The sequence below is a fragment of the Nothoprocta perdicaria genome, unplaced genomic scaffold, assembly GCF_003342845.1.
Source record: "Nothoprocta perdicaria isolate Ctin4 unplaced genomic scaffold, notPer1 scaffold_226, whole genome shotgun sequence".
Taxonomy (NCBI): Eukaryota; Metazoa; Chordata; class Aves; order Tinamiformes; family Tinamidae; genus Nothoprocta; species Nothoprocta perdicaria.
In genome coordinates, this window is record NW_020455445.1 from 96,648 (window position 1) to 121,499 (window position 24,852).

The following is a 24,852-nucleotide window of genomic DNA, read 5'->3' on the forward strand; positions in this document are numbered from 1 at the left end:
TAGGGAAGACCCAGAGAAAGGTCACACATAGGTGCATAAAGCTGGATGGCATGAGTCCGGCAGGTCATACTCTTCACACTTCACACAAATATAATTCCAGGGTCCTTGCTCTTACCATTTTTCATGTTTGCTATACCAAATATTTACACAAGATACTTTGAAATCACAGTTAAGAAGAGATTTTATAAGTATATGCATTACTTTGCTACAAGAAAAAAAWTTTTAAAAGAAGCTCAGAGAACTCACTTGGGACCAAAAGATCAAAATTCCCTTATTCTCTAAAACACACTATATATAAACTTAGGCTCCACAGTCTAGGCAAGAGAGGTTGGGATTTTGAAAGAAACCACAGAAATTAATGACCCAAATGCCATCTCCTAGAGAAGCTCACTTCAAAATTCTTTTTCAACCTTCATGTCCCACTTGTAAGATACTGAATCATTCTACAAAAAAAGAAAGGGCCCATTCTTTTTTTTCCCTAACTCATAGGGGTGCTCAAAGTACAGCCACGTTAAAAACTATGAAGCATTTATAGAATGGTGACCGGAGTCGTACCAGTATCACAGATCCCAGAAAGTATCTATCAGAAGATGGAATTTTGCCCTTTATCTCTGGGGCAGAATGGAGTATCTGCTGCATCAAAACAACCCTGCTTCTCCCTTCCGCTGAAGAACACAAGTCTGAACAGAGAGACACTGACGTGTTTCACTCGAAGGGGGATGAATCGTTGTGGAGAGCCCATGTGGCTCCTTCAGCTTCCTGCTGAAGCTGCACTTAGCTCTTCGCTGGAAATATGGACAGCTTGTTGGGAGAGAATGTAGGTGCACAAGAAAGGTAAATTTTGAGTAATACAGTCACGCTTACCAACTGTCTGTACTGCCAAGTAAATCCTGGCAACTCTGCAATGCATTGCTTAAAATATGGGTAAAATAATTGCTTGCCACTGTGGCAGGCAGCACATTTACATCTGCTTCCACTCTATTGCTTTCACTTTCTCTGTCTCTTTATCATATGAATTTATTTCTTGTAATTATTACTATACTACCCACCAATATACTATACTCTAAGAGTCAACAGAATAGCAAAAACAAAATTTTAATCATATGTTTTGATAAATATTTTTTAAAAAACAAGAACAAGGAAGGGGACCAATATTTAATTAAGTGAATGGCAGGATTTTGAATTGTGAGTGGTGTTCTCTCAGGTCTGCATTAAAACCTTAATCAAGACCTGATTTGGCTTCCTCCCCACACATTATCTACCCTGTTACATCATGCTGCACAATTATGATGCCTTTCTATGCTTTTATTAGTCTCTTTATAATATAAACATATATATAAAAGTAGAGCTTATACAGAGATGTATGTCTATCGAGTTGGGCAGAGAGGTTGAACCTCATRAGGGTCAATAAGGACAAGTGGAGGATCCTGCACCTGGGCAGGAATAACCCCAGGCAYCAGTACAGATTAGGGGTTGCGCTGCTGGAAAGCAGCTCCACAGAGAGGGACCTGGGAGTCCTGGTTGACACTAAGTTAACCATGAGTCAGCAGTGTGCCCTTGTGGCCAAGAAGGCCAATGGGATCCTGGCCTGCATCAGGAGGAGTGTTGCCAGGAGGTCAAGGGAGGGGATCCTGCCCCTCTCCTCAGCTCTGGTGAGGCCGCACCTGGAGTACTGGGTGCAGTTCTGGGCTCCCCAGTATAGGAGAGATGTGGAGCTTCTAGAGAGGGTCCAGCGGAGGGCAACAAAGATGATTAAGGGAGCGGAGCATCTCTCATATGAGGAGAGACTGAGTGAGTTGGGCCTGTTTAGTCTGGAGAAGAGAAAAGGAGGAGTTGAGAGGGGATCTATCTGATCAGTAGGTATAAATATGTGTAGCAAGGATCTAGGGAGGAAGGGGCCAAACTCTTCTCAGTGGTGGCCAGTGACAGGACAAGAGATAATGGATACAAGTTGAAACATCAGAAGTTCCATCTCCACATGAGGAAGAACTTCTTTCCTGTGAGGGTGMCAGAGCCCTGGCACAGGCTGCCCAGGGAGGCTGTGGAGTCTCCTTCTCTGGAGATCTTCAACACCCACCTGGATGCCGCCCTGTGCCCCGTGCTCTGGGTGTCCCTGCTGGAGCAGGGACAGGGGAGGGGGGGTTAGATGATCCCTAGAGGTCCCTTCCAATCTCAACCATTCTGTGATTCTGTGATATGTTTACATATCCTTTTCTATATATCTATATACACATCTACATGCAAGTAGAGCTTGCTTCTTCACGTTTTTACTCTGAATTGTGCCCATGGGAAATAGATCTAAATTTACATTCTGAATCTCTGTTAAGCTGCTGTGCAGGTGTGCCTAAAAATGCTACTGATCAATACATGAACACATCAAAACAGAAGACTACAGATAAATCAATGTTTGCTGCTTCTAGCAAACTGAGATACGTATGTTCAAATTAAGCCATTTAGTAATGCCATGTATGTATTTCCAGGCATCCAATGGGCAGCTTATTTTTTGATACTGGCAGACTAAACAATGTGCTGAATAATTTTATTTATTCAGCACATTATTATTTATTTATAATTTATTATATTTATTCAAAACTAAAATCTCCTCTAACAAGTCTAGTTCCTGGTCTTTGATTCTCTTAACTGCATTATTTGGGGGTCGCTCACTTCACTGTTTCAAAAGAGGGCTAGTCGCATTAAAAATAAATTTCTGCTACCCTGTGATTCAGTCTTAGGAACTCAGTCTCATGGTCTTCATTCCTAAAAGCTCGATTTTGCCCTCCTTTGCATCTGAGATCCATACTGCTGGAGACAGGCACKCCTAAGGGTATTCCCAGAACTCCACATGAGCTTGCTGCTGCATCAGGAATTTGCCCATGCACATGTGATCACAGGATTGTAAATCCTTGTTCTTCAGTGGAAAAATACGACAGCTCCATCTTAAAATGCAGGACAGCAAGTAAATGGCCTGCATGTCTTCATTTTGTAATACTGACTTCTATTTAACTTTTCAAAGTTAAGCTTTTTTTTTTTTTTTTAAAAAAAAAGAACCTTTCAATTATATTCAAGAAAGAAAAAAAGAAAAAAAAAAGAAAAACTGGGTTAGAATGAGGAAGAAATATAATTTCAGAAAAAGACTGCAGGTTTAAATTGAATGCACCTGTGTGTACATGCATGCACAAACCCCTGCTTGTCAGACTTGACCATCTCCTGCACCTTTGCSATGACTTGGGCTGCTGATAAACAGCACAGGCTCCGCTGAGCAGCCCCACGGCTAGTGCCGCAGAGGGTGCCCCGCTCTGCAGTGTCTCACACTTAGCGAAAGTGGGACACTGCACTGGTTAAGGTGACTTCCAATATAATCACATCCCTTTCTCCAAAAGTAGTCAAAAAGAAAACAAATCTGAGAGAAAAGAGAGGGAATTAAAAAAAAAAAAAAAAAAAAAAAAAAAAAAAAAAAAAAAAAAAAAGGAAAAAAAAAAAAAAAAAAAAAAAAAAAAAAGGAAGATTAAGTGATAACGTAATGCTATTAATCAATGTAACTTTTTGAAGAAGTAGTTACAAAGCAGGYTTTAAAAGAGCTGAGGAAAGAAGCATCGCTGCTGTGAGCAAGTTCCAGGCTGAGGGGTAGCATGAAAGCAGATTTGAAGACTGAGCAAACACACGATGGTGTGAGTTTGAGAACTGCCCGAGCTGAGAGCCATGCCAGGCCAGTGAGAAGAATGAGGGGCAGGCAAAGCCTACAGGTCATCACAGATGAGGACCTGACATCTCCACCTCCAACATTACCAGCTAGACTGAAAATCAAGCCAGATCCCTCGTCAGCCTCAGGCTGACCCGTGCGTGCAGTTTCAAAATATAATCTGTAAGAGTCAAGGCTATTTTTACAACCTTAATGACTCCTGGATCAACTTTTTGAACTGCTTTCAGGGCACCTTTTCTGTATTTTGAAGTACTTTATAATACCATTTTGTGCCTTATTTTTTGCATGTCAAAATTACTGAATGTCATCTGCATCCCTTGCACTGGGTGCAGCTCAATCTGTTGGGGGAAAGCAACTCTTTCTCCATGACTAGACTTCAAATGTGACATATGAAAGTTACTCGGAACAGCTCTACACTGAGAATGCCAAAAATATTCAACAGCTAAATCAATAAGGAAARAATTGCATGTAGAGAGATTCCGTAATGTAAGGAGCCATTTTCTTCTCCCAGATTTCATTAGAAACACAATACAGAAGAGTGCCATACTCTGCAGCACATTTTTTTTGCAGTCTATTATTATTTTTGTTCGTCTCTAAACCATGTTCTCTGAATTTAAAAAAAACAGCATTTAGAAACAATGGCTTCTCTCTGGATCAAAAATCTCTCTCTTCACACTTGAAAACAGAGAGAAGCTAAGCATAGATCACTTAGAATTTTTATTCTAACTTCAACATATCCCATTGAAATTTGTAACTCCCTAGTTTAAAGGCTATTCTGTTGTCTGGGCAAAGTCTGGGTTTCCAAAGAAGCTCTTCTGCTCATCCTGACCTTATTAATAGCAGAGAGCACAAGCACATACAGAGCCTCACAAGGCACCTTTCCAGGCAGCGAACTCAACTATTTCCAAGCAGTGAAATGAACTATTTTAGAGGCAAAGAAAAGTGCAATTACAAATCACCAGAGGTGAATACATTAAAAATATGATTTCAGAATTCATGTTGTGCTTGGAATAGAGAATTGAACAGGGCACCAAGCACCAGGCTCCCTGCCACCTCTCGGCGGCTGTTGTGAGGGGCAGCAYCAGGCTGAGGAGCATCTCACAGCTCTTACGGAGCTCAGGAACTCTCAGTCTCTGTTGGCTAAGCCAAACTCATCCTGCCTCATGGTGCTGGGGATGTTTCTCTGCCGGACACAAGGAAAAGCCTGGCTTTTCACTTCTGCACACAAAAGTGACTATTCTTATTCACACACATTGCTTCTCTGCATTTCTCTGAAAACGGYCGGGTTATGCTGTGGCTACCAGTAAGCAACAGTCTATGTCTTCCACTGTAATTTGCTTATATATGGGCTCAAACTTTTGTACAGTGTGGTGCCACTATGTCATAACCCTAGCCATGTATCAGTGAGATATATGGCTATTAAAATCACACGTGGGCTATTCTTTACTCTCCAGCCTCACAGAATTACAGAGAGGAAATAAGTGCTCATTTCCTATATCCAATCCAAGGAGCAGTGGATCATAGAACTGGATTATAGGCTGGGAAAKACCTTTAAGATCGAGTTTGATCGCAAAGCAACCAGTGATCAAGCAATTACCATGCAATTCCCAGTTGTTTGCCTGGATGCCAGCATGTAAGGTAAACCTCACTACACAAAACACCACCGATGTGAAGCCTCAAAGTATTATAGTTGAAATAGAGGCTTACGCAGGACTTTTTGAGGATGGATACTTCTCTCCACAGCTTTCATTTATTCCAAAACTTCCTAAATATTTACCACTATCACACAAGCAGTAGGTGAAAGCACCTTCTTTTGAGCRTCAAAAGCATATCTTACTGCCCCTTTTTAATAACTTACCTGTCATAGCTACTGTTGTTCAGTGCTTGGCAGGAAGGAACCGTGTAACTGAGATCCTAATGCACTTGCTGTCCTGGCATTCAGAGAACCACAGGACTTGYCATTTTTAGCATTAAAAAACAAAAGCTGAGTTCACTGTTCAGYGTTTTAAAGGAATTAAGGCAATCAGGATTGCGAGCACCATGTTCGGTTTTATTATTAATACAGAAGTGTCCAGCAACTCGGATTCAAGTTCCCCCACTCCCATATGTATTCTGCATAAACAGAGGGGTGTTAGCAGTCAAAAATATCTTATAACTATCAAGAAACAGAAATGAAACTGCAGATTCAAAGTGAGGCATGCACACGGTTAGTTTGTTTCATCTCTGTCACACACAATTACAGTGAAAATAAAATCCATAATGAACATCAAGATGCACAGATAAAAACAGTATGACAAATTTAGATATCACCCTATTAATTAGTTGCCTGCAATTATTTGAAGAYCCTCTTCCCACATAACTGTGCAGCAGAAAATTAGAGTGTTTTGCTTTGTTTAAATACCCTGATGTGTAAATGCCCCCATCCTCCTGTACAGTTACTTCCCTTTGCTCTTGTCTTATGAGCAGACCCTCTGCTTAACAAAAATGAGGCAAGAGCAGCAGGAATTAAACTCCAACTTCCTTGCACATTTGCCTCCTCCATGCTTTCCGAAAAATGCTTTTATTACAGAACCAAATCACATTTTACTCCAAAAAATGATTTTTTTTTCATTCTTTCCATTCTTTTTCAAACTGTTGATCAAAATGTCAAGACCTTGCCTGAATACCTGTAGCAGACTCAAAGCGTGAGACAGACCCTGCAATACTCTGCTGTAGCCCAGCTCTCTGTTACATCTCTAACATGTCACCTCGGCCTATTTACTTGCCACGTGATACTCAAAAAGAGGAGAGGGAGCCAAGGGACTTGGTAATGGCACAGCATTTAGTACTCCCCTAGTTACATGGGTGCATTAATTCAACAGCCCACTGTATTTAATAATTATTCCCTGCTGGAAGCACAAATTTATGAAACTCTGGTGTTAAAGTAGGCCTTAAATGGCAACTGTTCATTTTTTCATTAAAATGTTTGCCCCTGATTTCAGCATTTATCTAGCAAAGAGGCCCAAAATAAAACAGTCACGCAGGACAAAGCTTAACTAAAACTGCACAGCATCTAGCAGAGGGCACAAACACTGCAAAGTCTAATGCAACCAGCACTCAGGTAGCTTGGATCTTGCAATTAAATGAATCACAAGGTGTTTTCTTTTCCCTGGCTATATGTGTCAGCATGATCTGGCATGTAAGTAATTGGTGACACTGAAAATTTTTATTTCAGAGACAGCTGAACACTGCTGCTTATCTTCAATTTTACAGCATGCTTCTCCTGCTGTGGATGAGCCCATTTCTGTGCAGCCCAAGAGAGTTCTGCCTCCTACATTYGTTGGAACTGTAATTAATGGAACGTGCACTAACAGGAGATAATCTAATATATATCACAGCAGTACACTGTTATTGATTTGGACTAGCAACTGTTTGTTCACTTTATACCCACCAGTTCTTTTAATAGAAAATTACAGCTGGTTTGAGTTCTCAGGGTATACATTGCATGAAATGACTTAAGAGCCACTGACAAGAAGCAAAATTCATTTATTCAGCATTCAACCATCTGGACCTGAAACTCCTAGATTAAAAGATTTATCTGGGCCCTCTCTAAAATCAGCACAGAGACATATCTGAGGGCAACACACCTCACTCTGCACTGGATGTTAAACATGTGGTTCCATCATCTTTTGGGAAGTAAATAAACCAGYCCTGCTGCTGAAAGAGCTGGGGCCTCTCCAGTCTCACTCCTGCCACTGCTCCTTTCTCCTGTGTTAACATTCATGTAGTAATGCAGGAAAGTGCACAGGTTAAACATTAGCTGGTAAAGACAGAGGAGAAAAAAAAGAAGCAAAAAATGGTTAATTTGGTTAACTTAACCACAGCTGTAACTCACCCACAGCCCCCCTGCCCAGGGGCAGGATGGGGCTGTCACTGGGAGAGAGCTGCAACAGGAGGGCACGGCCGGGAACACTGTGTGTGCTGACCGYGCAGCTCTCCCTGCATGGTCACATCTAACCCCCAAAATCATCATTTTCTGCAAAAACGAAGGCTCAAGTGAATCATTGAAACAGTGAATCGGCACYAACTGAGGAGAAACTATTTTGTTCGTGGAATACAGGCTCCCTCTGATGGTCGGAACATAACCTGCATCATCCTGGCATACATGGAAAATCTCCATGCCCTATGGATTAAATACAAGATTTACTTATTCGGCTCCCGCAACCTTATTTACAATTTAATTACTAAAATGAAAGTCTAAGCCAAGTAGCTCATTGCCTTTTCCACATTCACTTACTACCACAGATATTCTGTGGTGYGGCAAGGCACAAGAAGTGAAGTCTCATTTGAAGTCACTAAGTGTATACTTTGTTTTTGCTCAGGATTTCTTTAAAGATTCAGACTAAAACCGAAAGCGATTAAAATACTTCTCACAATCCTGACATAGAATTTTTGAATAGCATCGTTTCTGCTGCAAAATTACATGATGCTCATGTCTTTTAAAAGCTTCCTGGAGAATAATTAACAAATCAAAGCAAACAGAAAATCCATATTATCTCTGCCTTCTCCTGAAGTCTTGCACATGACAAATTTATATTTACGTAAGTATTACCAGACAAACCCTTAACCATTATAACAATGCAGCATATTCAGATGTTACCAGTTTCACACAAAATATTTCCACATAATTTATGAAACTAAACTGGGCTATTTACTACTTATTTACTTATAGGAAGTAAATTTGAGCTTGATATATTTTCCATTTTTTTTTAGCATTAGCAATATTTCTCCTTCAATGCCCATGCAGAACACAATGTAACAGGTAAAGTAAATCCACATCTCACAGCGCAGAAGAAACCAGACATCAGCTTAAAACAGAGCAGCTCTTGTAACAAACTAAACCCAGCCTCGCCTAAAACCAAACAGCCCAGCAACATCTCTGTACCGGGCCATAAAGAACAACGGAAATAACGGCATCTTGTACCTCCTCCCGCCCCCCACCACGGCGCGSAGCGGCCTCCGCTCCCTCACAACAGTGTTCAGGACACCACTCAGCGCTAAGAACACCAGGCATAATTCCCGGTTCCCGACGTGCAGCCTCTTTGGAATTGACGTACTAGCGATATAATGCAGCAAATCAACTCGAAGGCTCCGCTGGGTTAAAAGGCTCCTTTACATGACAAGGGATCTGTCACTGATAGGGCTACAAAGGTGATTAGGCTACCAGGATGATCAGGGGCCTGGAACATCTGCCCTGTGAGCAAAGGCTGAGGGAGCTGGGCCTGTTCAGCCTGGAGAAGAGGAGGCTGAGGGGGGACCTGATCGGTGTGTACAAATACCTCAAGGGAGGCAGTGAGGAGGAGGGGGCGGCCTCTTTTCAGTGGTGGCCAGCGACAGGACTAGAGGAAACGGCCACAAGCTGAGCACCAAAAGTTCCACAGGAACTTAAGGAAACACTTCCTTCCTGTGAGGGTGCCTGAGCCCTGGCACAGGCTGCTCAGGGAGGTTGTGGAGTCTCCTTCTCYGGAGATCTTCCMAWCCCGCCTGGATGCCGCCCTGTGCCCCGTGCTCTGGGTGTCCCTGCTGGAGCAGGGGGGTTGGACTAGATGGTCTCTAGAGGTCCTTTCCAAACTCAACCATCTTGTGATTCTGTGACTTTATGATTCTGTGACTGTTACAGTCACTGTTTCAGGTGCAGGTCCATGGTATACAAGAACAGCAGTGCACCAATAAATATTTGCTTACAAATATAACTGTATAGGGAGTGGAACTATAGATAAGATACACAATCATTTTGATTTGACCCATTGAGCTAACTTCATAAGTAACAAAAAGCAGGTAAAAACATTTTTAGGGCTCTGTAATGAGTTACATGAAACATCCAATGCACCCGAAGTGATGACGACAACAACAACAACAACAACAACAACAACAATAATAATTTAAAAAATCCATATTCTTGTTTCCAGTGGGTCTGACACCACCTGGAAAGGTGCCATGGCTGGTATTCAATAACCTTAGTAAAAGACAATGAGTATACACCAGTTCCCAAAGTAAGGCCCACTGAAACAAAGGAAATTACAAGGTTGAAGAAAATACAGAACACCRTTGAAGAAAACACTCTTATTATCTCTCCACATCATTATGCTAAAGATACTGGAAATCAAATATTTTGGTGTGGCTGAGAGGGCTCCCATCAGCTGTCTCGCTYGCCAAAGCGGTACTGAAGCATCCATACGGATTCCTCTGTTTCATATTACTTTATATTCTAACTGCACCGCCCTGAAGGACACCAGTGCATTAACTAACTACTTTGTCAGGTTACTTGCAGCAAGTCCTTTCGCAGAATCACAGGATGGTTGAGGTTGGAAGGGACCTCTAGAGATCATCTAGTCCAACCCCCTGCTCCAGCAGGGACACCCAGAGCACGGGGCACAGGGTCGCATTAAATCTAATGAAGACATAGGTTGAAATTAATTAGTATGTACTCTTTATTTTTTAATTTTAYTCATACTTTGCCCATTGCACTGATTTAGTTTGCAACTAACCTTATTTTTGAAACACACTTGTACACTTTGCAGTATCACACAACTACAGATGCAAAAACCTTTCTCTTGTGTAGGCATTAATATATGAAAACTAAATTCGCTCTCCTAAAGTGTAGGCTGCCTGCTATGAAATGACACCAGCAATTCCAAGAAAGCCAAGAAAGATACTCTGAAATCAACAGCAACTCAGTTTATAGTTATGACAGTCAATAAGGATGTTGAGAGAGGATATCCTGAGGTCATACCATTTTCTTCTGGTCATGTTCAGCTTCCTATCCCATTTTAGCACTAAAGCCAGATGAAACACACTTGAAACAGACATACTTGTACACGTCTAGAAACTAAACGAAAGGCATAAGGCCAAGAAACTGCAGYTGACAGAAATAAGTACTAAAATGATAAGGAATGTCTTTATTAAAAAGCAGTAATAAATAATAATAATAAGCAATTCAAGTTTTACCATAAGCAAAGAATTTTCATCAGTAGGCATGAGTAAATGTTATGCTTTACAGAAAAAAAAGTTTTGTAATTTCAGATGGGCACCTGAGACACTGAGAAATCAAGTGCTGTACTGCAGCACTTGAAGGAATCAGACCTAATAACTCCTTTCCCCACCAGCTTCCCATGAAGACTGGCAAAATTCTGATCTTACTATTAGGGAGTGTCTAGAGTTTAACCTTTGTTTTCAGTTAATCCAATTCTTCATCTGTGCAATTTGATTAAAATCTGAAAAATTAATTTAAAATRGGAAGAAAATTTGCAATAACTTTCATTATTTTTTAGAGGTAAAAGATAATGAGCTTTCTGTCTCTAGCAACTTTAATTAATTTGAAGTTCTTAATAATTTACTATAAATATTTCAAAAGCTACCGTCACTAACAGAAAACATTTATCTGCTTCATAAGAGATGAGYTTATGAGTTATCTCCTGGCTAATAAAATAGAGAATGTACAATAAATATTCCATCATCTTTTAAAAGAAACCTGAAGTCAAAAACAAGGATAAGGGAGTGTATCTTCCAAAAGAATGAAAAAATAAAAACCTTGGTAAATGAGATATTTGAAATAATTAAATATTATTCAACAGCTGTAGATTCTCTGGAATTGTAAGTCCTCTTCCATTTCTATCACAGTGAATTTCAGAAATAATTCTCTCTTAAGAGCTTCAGGGTTTTTTTTAAAGCATTGCTTCTTATAAATATYGCCTAATAACAGCATAACCAATTCCGTAAGATGAAAAAGTTCTCTCTCAATGTCTTCAACCTTTTTTGGAACAAAAAAGAAAAATTCTAAACACTTTTAAAAGGTGCTTCAGCAACTAAACTAATTAACTGCTAGAAAAAGTAATGTATCAGTAAGGTTTTTTTTTCCTTTTTTCTCTACAAGCTGCACAAAAGATAGCGTGACAGCAACAGTCTCTGCTACTCTGCAAAACGTCCTATATGGGGGCTATTTCACCATTAAAAAATGGTGTGACCTCACATTCCCCACAGCACAAAAGATAATTCATCAATACTGAAAAACTCTTTCAAAGAGTCTTTCCAAGGAATAGTTYGAATTGTTGGGATAGTTTAAAAGGACACTGATGAATTACAGACATTTCTGTTCTCTTAGACCTTTTTATTTAGCATCTATAAACAACATAGCTTAAAGACYGATTGGTAGACAGATATGAAAACTCAACCCTACTTTGTTTTGATCTAGCTACTGCCGTTGTTTCTCACCTGTTTTTATGCCTTTTAATGTACATGTTCCCGGTGAATCAGAGTTTCCTTCTGGCAAAGGCAGTGGTCTTACTGCACTGTTAGGACCAAATTGAGAGCTTTGCTCTGGAGGAGCACACCCGGGTGCACCTCCCCAACAGTACGTGCCTGCTACACGTTCTAGTAGCTTGAGAATTGCCAAACAAGCGAGAAGAAGGGATCCTCTCAGAGCAGAATCCACACAGGGATTCACACTTGCACGGCCATGAGGAAATGTCAGGCGAAAGCTGCATGGAATCCAGCTCCCCTCCTCTGACMCCTCAGTTGTGCCCTTTCCTCATTTCCCCTTCTTCTACCAGCTCTGCAGAAAAAGCTACATTTTACCCTACATATGCATATAAACATATACATGTATATGTATACATACACACTTTTATATTTATGCATATGTGTGCATGCGCACATATATATATATTTACATTCACATACATATATATATGTGGAGATATGTGTGTGTGCATGTGTGTGGTAACTTGCAACTTAAGTCACTGAGATTTAAGAGTGATATAAACAGTAAGTAAAAGAAAGAGAACCTAAGACTTCCCTTAGCRCACAGTTACCGAAAGAGCATCACTCAGTGCCTCAGCGCTTTGCTCAGCAAGGTGAATGTACATAGTAGAAACATGAACCCTGCATTAGGCAAAATGCATCTCAAGTTACAGCTCTTGGAGTCAGTAATTATGAATATACAGATCAAAAGAAGTGTAAATGTCCACTGAGAAGCAGCAGATGTTACCTGGACCAAAACAAGGTAGGCTGGAGCTTTAGTATCCATCTAGAGATCTGCACTGTCTAGATATTCACTAAAAAGATCTGAGAGAACATAACTGTGTCTCATCAGTGCCCTTTCTACTATGCTGGGAAATCCACCACCTAACCCTTTTAATTGKTAAAGGGAAATTTATGCTTATTAAAGGGGCACTAATATGCTCAGTTTTGTGCTCCATYATCCTGTAGGCCTCAGCTTCACAAGGCTGTTGAAAAATCTTTAAGGCACTTAAACTGTATGGACAAGCAGTACCTGCTACTTCCGTAAGTACAGCAGTATGATCACTGTCTGCCAGCTTCACAAATCCAACTTCATTTCTGAAGTGGTCAATTCCTCGAAAAGATAAATCCACAGTTTTTCCTTTTAGGAGATCTTCTACCAAACTTTTGCTGTCTGAAAGAGCACCAACTGCTCTGCCAAGAAGAAAGAAAAATATCTATGTGAAAGTGAATATTAATACTGTTTACATACCTATTAATCTCTCTATCCAATAGTCTTTATTAATATCAATTGATTGACTATTTAAGTATTTTCATAATATTTCTTATCAGTGCTGTCAGGATCATTTTGGATTTTTTATAAAGGTAAATAGCTTCATATGCCCTGCCACAAAGCCACAGAATCAGCACGCCAGACCAAGAAGCAGGTATTATTTCTGAAATTAGTTTAACTCAGTCCTCAAAGTGACTAGACATTAAGCGTGAAGTGTCTCTATTGCTTTGTGCAGTCAATTTAAATAAACTGCTACCTAGGAAGCACTTGATTTTCCTTTCCCAAACATTACAGTTTTGTTCATCTTTAGTAAAATGACTSAGATTACTCAGGGACAACAATTCAAATTGAATACAACACTCAAATGTTGTATCTCTCTCAACCTCAATTTGAAGCTTCCAACCATAACRTTTTTTAACTCTTTTAAGATTATCCAATTAAAAAAAAAAGGTTAGACTGAATTTTATTCCTTATATTTGTTCCATTGGGGAGAAGATATCTTTCCTATTTTTTCCCTATACAAACAAATGAGAATTTATAGGGTGCTGATAAAACTCCAGGCCAACTATTTTATRTTGTCCTTGTTTGAAGTCTCCTAACTTCAGTCACATGTATATGTGACACAAATATATGYATACTTAGTGCATTCTGCAAGTAATCACTCTTACATACTTGAACCTTTTAAATCTATTTAAGGACCTCAAATGTAAACTTTTTATTTCACTAATCTGATGTTAGCTTTATAAGCGCTAGATGGCAGTAACAACTTAAAAAAATCTAGAGAGTTTTAGTCTTTTCATTGCATCTGAAGAAACCCATAAACACAATTTCTGATCCTTCTTCTACCATGTGAAGTAGGCTAGATTAAATTCTTCCCATTTACACATTTATAAATTATTTTGCAGACTTTTCCCCTGTGTTTATCAACACAGGGCCTTGAATGAGAACTACATAGCTAACTGCAACCCAGGTTGGGCAAGAAAGAAACAGCGTTGATTACAACATGACAGAAGATCCTTGATTAAAGTCCTCTGCCCATGTTATAACTTTATCTACAGCCTAGGAGTATTTTAGCTCCCGTAAGGCCCTTTTAGGYGACAACCTATTCCTTGACAAAGAGCTGTTTTCTTGTCAGTGCATACCCAAGCAATGTTTACAATGCCCAAATAATTTGTTCTGACGCAAGCACACCCAGGTATAGGGCAGAGTCACAGCAGTGCACTCAGTCAGCAGGCACGCTGACCCCAAGGCACGAGAAGAGAGTTTACACACACRTTGCTCCTAACTTCAGTGAAGAAATAACAAGAGGGCGAAAAAAATATTCTGCAATCCAGTGCATTCCAGTGAGGACTGCAGAAGCAGTGGCTATTGTCTCCTGTATTGCTGTAACATAAATCTAATAGCACTTAAAATGCATGCAAGTTATTTTCAGAAACTAGTTAAATTGATCATTTGGAATTCTTGCTAGAAAAAGCAACCTTACATAATAAAAAAAAAAAAAAAGAAAAAAAAAAAGAAAAAAAAGCCAAGTCGAATCATTTTAGCTCCCATATCTGCAAGGAAAAGGTCAGAGGCCCTGAGCACTGGGCAGACCCAGGCAAGATGCACCAAGACACTAATGCCCAGTAACGACGGGATTATTCACTGCGAAGGCAACACTCAGTATTTCTACAGCCTGATCCCATGGCTGTGTATGGATTTTGTATTGAAAGAATTGATAAAATATATCTATACAATGTTTATACTAGCACAAACTAGAACTTCTTTCCTTAAAGGGAGTGTTGTCCTAATTTCTTGCTTGGTTTAAGCTTTTTCAATCACACGCTCTACAGTTGCTGCTATAGCTTGTGTTACATTCAACACTAYGGGTACAACCTTCTTTCACACATTTTGACTTCAAATAACATTCAGCACATTTCACTTCTGCATAGATAGAGGCATTATTGTGCATACACAGCAGAARAATAATGCAGAAGTAACTAACTCACCCAAACTTCAGGACCTGTGAACTCTCCTCTCAGATGCCTACTTAGCTAAGTGCACTTTGCTTGAGGCGCCGCTGTAACCCTGCATTACACACAGGTTCTTTTGTCAGTCTGGATCTTGGTTTCTTTCCATYCACCTGGTACCAAAAACTTGTGAAACAATGAGGAAAAAAAACAGCTTTTTACTCTTCAAGTGCTCCCAAAATATTAAGCAGAAAACACCACTGCGGAAAAAAGAAGTATCACAAATAATATGGAGCATATTCTGGAGCTTCAGCTCCCTGGCCAGGGCAGAAAGAAGCTGCCAGAAGACAGCAAGTCCAGCAGATCCAGCATTCTTTGGTTTCCCTTCTATTCTCCATTTCCAGCTATCCACTTCTCTCCCTTCAGATCAGGGTGCTGAAAGAAGCTGACAGTCTCTTTGCCAATATCCTCAATGGAGAGATAAGAGGATAGAGGCACGAAGGACTTAGTACTAGAGTGTTCAGGGAAACGGATGTGAAACACAAGCAGGGCAACTGGTATCTCGATATATGGGTATCTCACTACTTCTAGCTGTGTAGCATGTGCTCGGCCACACTACCTTCTGTTTATTACAGCCTGCCTTTGACTACCAAATTGCCTCTATATTCTGACTTTGAGTGTGGCTCTCTTATGAGCAACCTGTACTTTAACTGCCAAGCTTTCTGGGGGAGCAAATGATTCATCACAGGCACTTACTATCAGAGAGGTTATTACGTGACTGCATTACGACACCCAGAGCGATGCCAGAGACGGCAGCGCTCAATTATCTGACCTAGGCAGGCCTGCAAGCCTCCTCCTGCAGGCAAAGTCTGCAAGACACCCCATGGAGGGAACCCTAAAAACAACCTCTCCTAGGAGGAGGCGAAAACATAAGGCTTGTTCCACAGCATTATGAGGGTCTGTTGAATACCTATTCATGAGCAATCCATTGAAAAATCCATACATAAGCACTGGAGGAATTCAGGAATCCCAGATGTTCTTTTAATCCCGGGAGCCCATTCATCAGCATCTGGTTACTGTAACAGAGTGTATTCGAAGTGTTTGCTTTCTCCAGCTATAGCATGGGACTACTGAAATGTCACATATGCATCGTATCTACACAGAAGATGCAGATCTGGTCAAATAAAACCTGTGGGTGCAGGTGTGTTTTGCATTACAGTGCAATTTATATTTTCATTTCAAATCAAAATTACAGCTAGACACACAAATTATTATTTTGAACATTCAGAATTTAGAGCTATATAGCAGGATTATTTAAGCTATATAGCTTAAAAGAACATCTTATTAACCTTTAAACTGTACATTAGCATAGGGTTATCAGATGGCAATGCAGCGCGTGATGAACTGTAAAAATACACTTTTTTATAAAGCAAATAGTTGCATCTAACATTCAAACACAAACACAATGTGCTCATATTATATATGCCTTTCCATAACTTGTCTACCTTTCCTATGACCCAAGAACTCAGCTCTATCACTGAAGCAATATAAAAATCTACTTTCAGTTACGCCTAATAGACGTCTCTTTTTCAGTGTACTTATATTTAATTTCAATATACTAAATTCACTTAGTGTCATAAAAGACCCCTAACCACATGAGGCATCAGGTTGTAGCTAAGGGTTTTTTCATCTGAGTCTTTCAGTGACGATTACTAATACGGCCTATGATATTTGCAGAGCTATGACATTCTGAAAGTCCCCCTAACTGGTAATCTGTTTAACGCCTCCGACATCAAAAGACTGCTTTGAAATAATTACTKCAGCAAACATGAAATTTATGCAAGCAATTTTAGGACAGAGTCTGAAAAATGCAAGGAAAAAAAGCATGCTTTGTGCAGAGCTCATGGCATTTCAGCACAAGTTAAAAAAAAAAAACAGTAATTCAGACAGCATTTTAGGAACAATAAATTGCTAGGGTTATTGAAATTTTTATTGTTGTTAACAGAAAATAAGTATCATTGCCCCTCCCAGTCTTTTTGTGAATTCCAACAACAAAGCCATTTGTACACACTTAGTTTAGCAGCAAAATACTTACGTACTAACTTCTTCTTTACTGGATAAATGCATCACCAGTAGCGTGACATGCAACGAGCCACAGTGAACCATTGCTTTGGAAAGCCTCTGATCCTTTTGCAATATCGTGTCTTGGACAGCCTGGATACCACCAGTAATCTGTGAGGAAAGAAATACACAGACAAAGACATGACAGAGAATGCTAGTGAACAAGAAAACACACAAACTGAAGTCAAGCACTTATTTGTTCACACCATTCTAGCAGAAGTTTCATCATCTGATGAAGTCTCTAAGYGGTTTGAGTAAATTCAAAGTGGATAGAAATGAGCTGATTAGTAAATAACTTGTCATCTCCCCATTACATCCCAATAGGAGCTTTTAGCCAGAAGTTCTGCACTGCCAGTAATACAAATCAGAGGTTTCTTCAYGGACTTTCTCCATCCTCTCTGCTAAAACTGATGTTTTAGCACTTGATTTACATTTTCTGCATCAGAAATTATGCTTATGGTCACGAATGCTTTATGAAGTGTATTCCAAAATTTACCCTGCTTGCAATTACAATAATCCAATTGTAGTTATGCGGCAAAGGCTGAGTATAACAATCAAGACTAAAATAAAACCTAAAAACCTTAATCTCTTAACAGAACGTGTGATTTCTTAAACCAAGGCAAGCAAAGGCATTACAAACAAATCAATTCAGGTGTATATAAAAGAACTMCTTAAAACTGCTGTAAATACTGTCTTTCGTAACATAAGCACAAGTCACTTTTAAGTCACAAAAGGCCATAATTTATTTTAGCAATTCTGTTAATCAAAATGAACACACAAATCAATTTAAAAAAAAAAAAAAAAAATAATGGATACAGGACCAAGATTAAGACAAGTCTTCCATGCAGAAGTGCTATTTCATTTGCCATATAAATAAAAACAAATTCTAACTGAAAGGGACCAACTCACCAACCCAGAGAGGGAAGTAAAAACAACTTGCAAAGTRAAAAAGCAAGTATGACATCTTCAAAACCAGATGTGTCTTAGGGAGGTCAATAGAAAAAATTGCACCTCTGATCATAAATCATATTGCAAACATCTTCYTCTGTAAATCAGAACTTACTTGATTCTAGATTAATGACACTTCTATATTCCCAGATGCAGCAAGAACGTAACCCACATTTAAACAGACCAATAAACATAAAACTAGTACRTGTAATCCTAATAATTACAACATAGTGACTACATAATTACTCAAAAAAGAAAATGCAGTTATTTCAAAAACGAATCATCCATGATTTCAACTAGAATCTTATTCCATTTTCAACTACTGTTTCTACATTTAGCACATGGGTGCAGTCTGAGAGCTGGCCAAGGAACCACAAAGGAAGCACCACGTGCAAAGGCACCAGCCTTTCCGAAGCCACAAGAGGGGCACTAAATGTTTTGGCACCGCGCTACCACTCCAGTAAGGCCACTCTAGCTCTAGAGAAGCATCAGAGCTGCTCAGCTTTGCAGCCTGCGCCTTCCAGCCCCTCTACCACGGAGTTGCCTTTCCGTGGGGCTTCCAAGTGCCCCCACGCTGAGCTGCCTGCTCCGCTCCGGCCTGGGCCGGACGCAGCTCGTGCCATAGGGAACGCTCGGCTCCGTGGAGCCGGCGGGCTGACCAACACGCGCACAGTCACTGCTCATCTCGCAGGGCTGACAGAATAACTAGCTGTCTTCCTCACACCACAAGCCTTGAGCTCAGCAAGGCCATCCCTTKCACACAACCACCAGTCCCATTAAAACTGCAGGCAATTAGGCCCTCCGGGGTGTCAATCTGGTTATCCAAATGTGGACAAGTTTCAGAAGCCACAAAYGGGGCCACAACAAGGTCAAAGCAATAGGCAAACTTACAACTGTGCAAGCTCCATTAGGAAACCAAGCTAAAAACTAACAACCAAGCTAAGAACTTAACAACCAACTTTGGAGCTGCTGGATAGCAATTTCAGCAATGAACTGCTCCTAGATGTACCAGAAAATTGTAAAATYAGCTGTTCTTTCACTGATAAAGGCAAAACAGAAAGCAGACAAAAGATGTTCGCTCCCCCTCTTACGGGAAAAGGCACAAGTTTCTAAACAATCTACCCTATTTTTGAGAAACGAGAAAACTCTCAGTGGTATTTGTGAGCTTTGAGAACTTATTTTGAGCGTGCTCTTGCCGAGGTTACGTGAACACAAGGTATTGCAGCAGCTGCAGCGCGGCCACCCCGGAACCCGCCGCCTCATCCGCTCCGCTAACACCCGCCAATTAMCTGCTCGGGACCATTAGCTTTAATTACACGACCCAAGGGCTCTTCCTACGTCTCTGCAATAACGGGTTATGGACCGCCATATAAACACATTTTAATTGTATATATAACCAGCTACGTACAGGACCTTTCAACTATTTATGTTAAATTTCATTTGAGAATTCGTAACTTCAACAAAAAAAAACATGCACAAGAAGATCATAGCCAACTACTGCCTTCTCAGATTGTTTTTAAAATTGCCCCCAAAAGAAATACCTGATTACTAATTTTAGGTCACCTCACATACTGCTCATAATACATTATCCTGAAAAATATTAATGTAACTTAGTTTTGTCTCTTGCAAAAGCACTAATATGAAGGAAATACAAAGGCTGTAAAGTTTAAATGTGTAACAGATCAGCTATACCTCACTGCAATCAAGACTAAAGAACTGTGAAAAAGTAAATCTCCAAGCTGATAACGCATCGGCAGAGACACAATTTAGAAGTAGTTAAAGGAATGATTATAAATGTATCTTTTTACAAAACTAATAATACAACTCTAATGAAAGTAATAAATTCAAAATTAATGGACCAGCTGAAGATTGARAACATAGTTAAAATGGTAACAAGAAAAATGCTTAATTTAAAAGCACAATTCATATTGCCAGAAATATGAACAACATTACTACAAAATGTTTCTCTATGTAAAACTTAAAGATACTACATCTAATATAAAGAAGGACTTCAAGTGCCTAATACACTTTGCTAGAATAAAATTAGCTCCTCACAAAGGAAAAGTCTTTCACTACTAAACAAAGTACCTGTAATAATTACCAGTCCTCCTCTGGCTATCAGGAGACCAAGTGCTTAAGTCTACAGCTTAAAGTTGCACATATGCATTCCAATGTATATTTTCTACTTTCAGAATAACTTTCCTTTCAAGGCAAGTATAAACAAAACACTATAGTGAAGTCTTGGAATCCTCAAATGCTTGTTCTTTTATTTCTGTAAGTGACAGGAAATGGTAATTACTGAATATATGACATATTGAAAAGAATGCGGAACTACCACTTTTCCACCTATCCAACATTTTAAAATAGTAACAACTGCAAGCAGCAATTGCCAATTATCAGCATACATCTCCCCAGCATTATTCCTGCAGTAGTTAAACCACAAGAGATGATTAGAGGAAAAGATATTTCAGAGTTCCAGTATTTAACAGTGGCATAAAAATTCTCCCAAGATATCTGGGTCAGGTTGTATTGGAATATTATAAAAATCAATCCCCATAATCTCTTCTTCACATAATAATTTTCAAAGAATCAAAGACTTCACTGTAATTTTCAGATCTTGTTTGCACTTATTTTCATTTCAGATTCTATCTTTTGATTTTCTCACAGAATATGCTATAGATGTAGGATATGTCAAAAGTTATCTGCTGATAATAATAATTATTAAATACATAAACATTTTTAAATAATCATATATATCTTAACCAAAGATGTTTTATATACAAAACAGAAAAGAGGATGAAGTGAATTTCTCTTCTGAAATGACGTCTATGTAATAAAAAGACTATTTAACTAATATGCTGAGGTGGGTGTGCTTACTTCTTGTAGAGAACTTGTCAACTGTCTCACAGATATAAGAAACAACAACTCAAGGAGAAAGGGACCTCTTTTTTTTCTCTTTTTTTTTTTTTTTTTTGCTTTTTCTAATCTCCGAGGGCTGCAAAATTTCCACAGAACATATTGCAGGATCAGAACTAAAACAGAAATTGCTATTGAAATTAAATTTTTACTGAGATAAATAATATATCCCTAAAACACACCTCCTCCAATAAAACAAAACCAAGAAAAAGATGAATTTACAGTGAATAAGCAGCTTGGACTGAGACGATTTCTTTGTCTGGAACTCTGCAGTCAAGTGAAATTCTCATTTTTTAAGTAAACAGTTTCATAAAGGGTATGAAACTTCAAGAGCTTAGAATGTGTTGCTATACAGGATAAATTCCTGCCTCCAAGGAATGCTGAAAATACATTGTAGGGGATTTTCCTGTTTAAATAAAATGAAATGTCAAAATAACCAAAACTAGAAACAGACTATAGAGAAGAAATTTAAATGAAATCAAAATGACGTAAAATGCATAAAACTGACAATTTAAATTGAAGAGAGAAATGTTTTTCTCTAATCTTTTCCGGTTAAACATTTTTATTCCCCCAAAAGAGTATGTAAATAAAATGGTCCCTATTTGAATATACTGTGCTTTGAAAAATACTTGAAAACAATTTCTTTTGCTCAAGATCAGACATTGCACAGAAGCACATGCTGAAATATTTTTGGTTATACTAAACTGATATAATACAAGAACATTACCTCTGGATTAGTAATTGGGATAGATACGAAATAATTTGGCCGATACTGTTTTTTCTTTTTCTTCTTTCTCTCACTGTCTTCTTCATTTTCCCTTCCAGCAGTCCTCTTCCTCTTCTTTTTTGTATTTACTTCATAGGTCGAACATACTGAAGAGAAAAAAAAATTAAACTACTGTTAGATCACAAACAAATCTGAACAAAAATATGCTAAAAATCACACCAACAAGAGCTGGACTTGTGCCAGCTGATGGGGAAGATCTTCCCAAGCATCCGACATGCCCATGCCCTGAACTGTCCAACTGGGATCCCGCTCCGACTCGAAGGTGACATTGCCATCAACTGGAGTGCTGCACCTGACAGCCTACACCTCTAAGCAGCTCTCAGCCACTAACAGACATGTAGGTTTTCCAAACCATTCACACTGTAGTGCAATAGGTCCAACACTGTCTATGCTTGAACAGGAATGTGACTTTATGGCAAAAGGGCCAATACTAGCCTGAATATTCACGTGCACATTGCATTTTTAAACATAATACAAGACAATACAAAGGACGATTAAGGGATAAAATATATATATTTATATACATATATTGGACTAGGACTGTCCAATCTACTGTTCATGGAGCAAATCCAGTCCAGAAGAAAATTTCATTCAACCCAAAACTACCCTCTAACTCCTCCTTTTCTGAAGATCCCTTCCAATTTGGGAAAGAAAAGTGCACGTGCCCAGCTCTTCCAGTGCTGCAGAAATGATCTCCTCCCAGCTTATCCTGCTTATTTCTGCAAGACTTTATAAAATCCTTTGTTATTATTTGAGAGGCTTGCTTACATTAATATAAACAGACACATGAGATGCCTCCATCCCACGGATCCCCTCATTTCCATCATGGGCCACAGAATGGTGAATTTTAATATGTGAAACTATTTGCAGGACTGGGCACTAAAAACAGATTAGCTCTTGATTCTGTTCTCAGTGAGACTCGGTTCCAAACGGACAGCCAACCTGTACATGCCAGCAGGCTGAATCAAGAGCCAAATGTGTGACACGTAGGCTGTGGCACTGTCTTGTTTCTAAACATACTTACCAGCAAATTCATCTTCAATATCGATGTCGACAAATGGCATTTCTGCCATCAGAGCATCAATGGAMTCAGCAGAAGAGCACTGTTCGTTTCTCTGTTCTGCGCTTCTTTCCTTCTCTTCCAACAGTTCATTCTCCAGTACATCTTCCAGATCATCTGTAATATATTTAAAATAACACTGGGCCTCAGATTGCAATATAACCAAGAGACATTTTATACAAAGTACAAGGTATATGTTTCTCTGTTTATCARCCAATAAATACTGATATATAGCCTGCTTAAGAAGGTTACTGATCTTCCTAATCTTTTTTCTTGTGAGGGTGCCAGAGCCCTGGCACAGGCTGCCCAGGGAGGYTGTGGAGTCTCCTTCTCTGGAGGTCTTCCARACCCACCTGGATRCYGCCCTGTGCCCCRTGCTCTGGGTGTCCCTGCTGGAGCAGGGGGTTGGACTGGATGATCTCTAGAGGTCCCTTCCAACCTCAACCATCCTGTGAGCMTGAGAGGCAGAAAGGGCAGAAAGAAAAACCTCTTTCTAAACATAAACGAGCAGGTTCTCATTTAGGGAAGAGACAATTACTCCAGTGCTGTTCTGGGCGATGAACACAGCATAGTGCGCTACCAACAACAGTGACCTGGACCTGTGGCTCTAAAAACTTAAATTTTACCATTTCAGCTAAAGAAGGAACCCAAGTAACTCTCAATTCATTTTGCATACACAAGAATTTATAGATAGGCTACAGAGCAACCTCCAAGTAACGCCACAGTGAAAGAACAAATCAKTTAACAAGCTACAGAAAGTTCTTCCCCACTTTCCCAGAGAGCACTATCCAACACAAGCCATTTTCCCCTATCTGCTTCATGTTTCTGCATCAGTAAACCCTAGTATTTGTGCATTTATACCTTAAAAAATAAAAAATTACAGTCTCCTTTAGCAGCCTTCCACAAAGGCCYTGCACATAAACAGACATCTAGCAATATTCCTTCCGGACAACTCCACAAAGGAATCACTGTAGTGGAAGCAGCCTTACGTCAGCACCCAGTTTATCGCAGGACAGCTCATTACTGCAGACAACAAACTGCCGAGGCTGCTCTTGTGAGCAGCAGATACTCCCAAACTGGCCCCGGAGCAAACGGGGCAGCCAAAGCTCCCATCTCTGCGGCACACCGGGCTGCACTTCATGCCTAAAACCAGCACTACAGCCCCACCCGAGCTGCTACCACCCCAGAGAGTGTTTCTTTCCTGTATATATCACTTTGTAGCAGGGAAGATGATTGACAGAGCAGTCTCATTAAGGGCTAATTCACTGCAGCCCGAAGCAGTGGCATAAATCACCGTGCGGTTGCAGCCCAACCGCTGAAGTGAAGCCGGGGCCACTGGAGTGTTTAGACTGGCGCCCACCTCCCCCCGCAGCCCCTAAAGAGCCGTGCCCGACACGGAGATGTTAAGGCAGCCATACATTTATTGCTTAACACGTAGAGCACCGCTCACAGAAAACCGATTACAGTCCGGTTGGTTGCTGCTAGACCACGAGTGTGCAGCGAACAGCGTTCCCTTAGGAGGCAGCGCAGTCCAGAGGGCCCGACAAGCTCCGCGGGCAGACTGAGGGGAAGGGAAGGCCGGCGTGGGGAGCGGAGCGGCGCAGGAGTCAGAGCAGCAAAGCCCCCAGCTGCGGGCGGCGGGAAGCAGCCGCGGGAGGGAGGGAGGGAAGCGGGACGGCTCCTGCTGGCACATCCCCACGGAGCAGCACAGGYTGTTCCGCGGGTGTACCTGCTTCCCGCGTCTCACCTACTGACTTTGCCGGGCAGCGGAGGGGGAAGGAAGGGAAGGAAGGGAATGAAGCCGAGGGAAGGGGCCCGCCC

The 24,852-nt window shown here is 40.2% G+C and overlaps 1 protein-coding gene across 1 annotated transcript in view; it reads right to left on the minus strand.

Moving 5' to 3' along the window:
- The window catches only part of AKAP7 (A-kinase anchoring protein 7), an 82,733-nt gene extending 58,145 nt beyond the window's left edge, over nucleotides 1–24,588 (minus strand). Inside the window, exons 1-5 of the mRNA XM_026039260.1 lie at nucleotides 24,450–24,588; nucleotides 22,996–23,148; nucleotides 21,912–22,057; nucleotides 17,295–17,431; nucleotides 13,011–13,171 (exon numbers count right to left, since the gene is read on the minus strand). Coding sequence (XP_025895045.1) covers nucleotides 13,011–13,171; nucleotides 17,295–17,431; nucleotides 21,912–22,057; nucleotides 22,996–23,044 — 493 coding nt within the window. The 5' untranslated portion in view covers nucleotides 23,045–23,148; nucleotides 24,450–24,588. The remainder of the gene's footprint in view (nucleotides 1–13,010; nucleotides 13,172–17,294; nucleotides 17,432–21,911; nucleotides 22,058–22,995; nucleotides 23,149–24,449) is intronic.
- Between the last annotated feature and the right edge of the window lie 264 nt (nucleotides 24,589–24,852).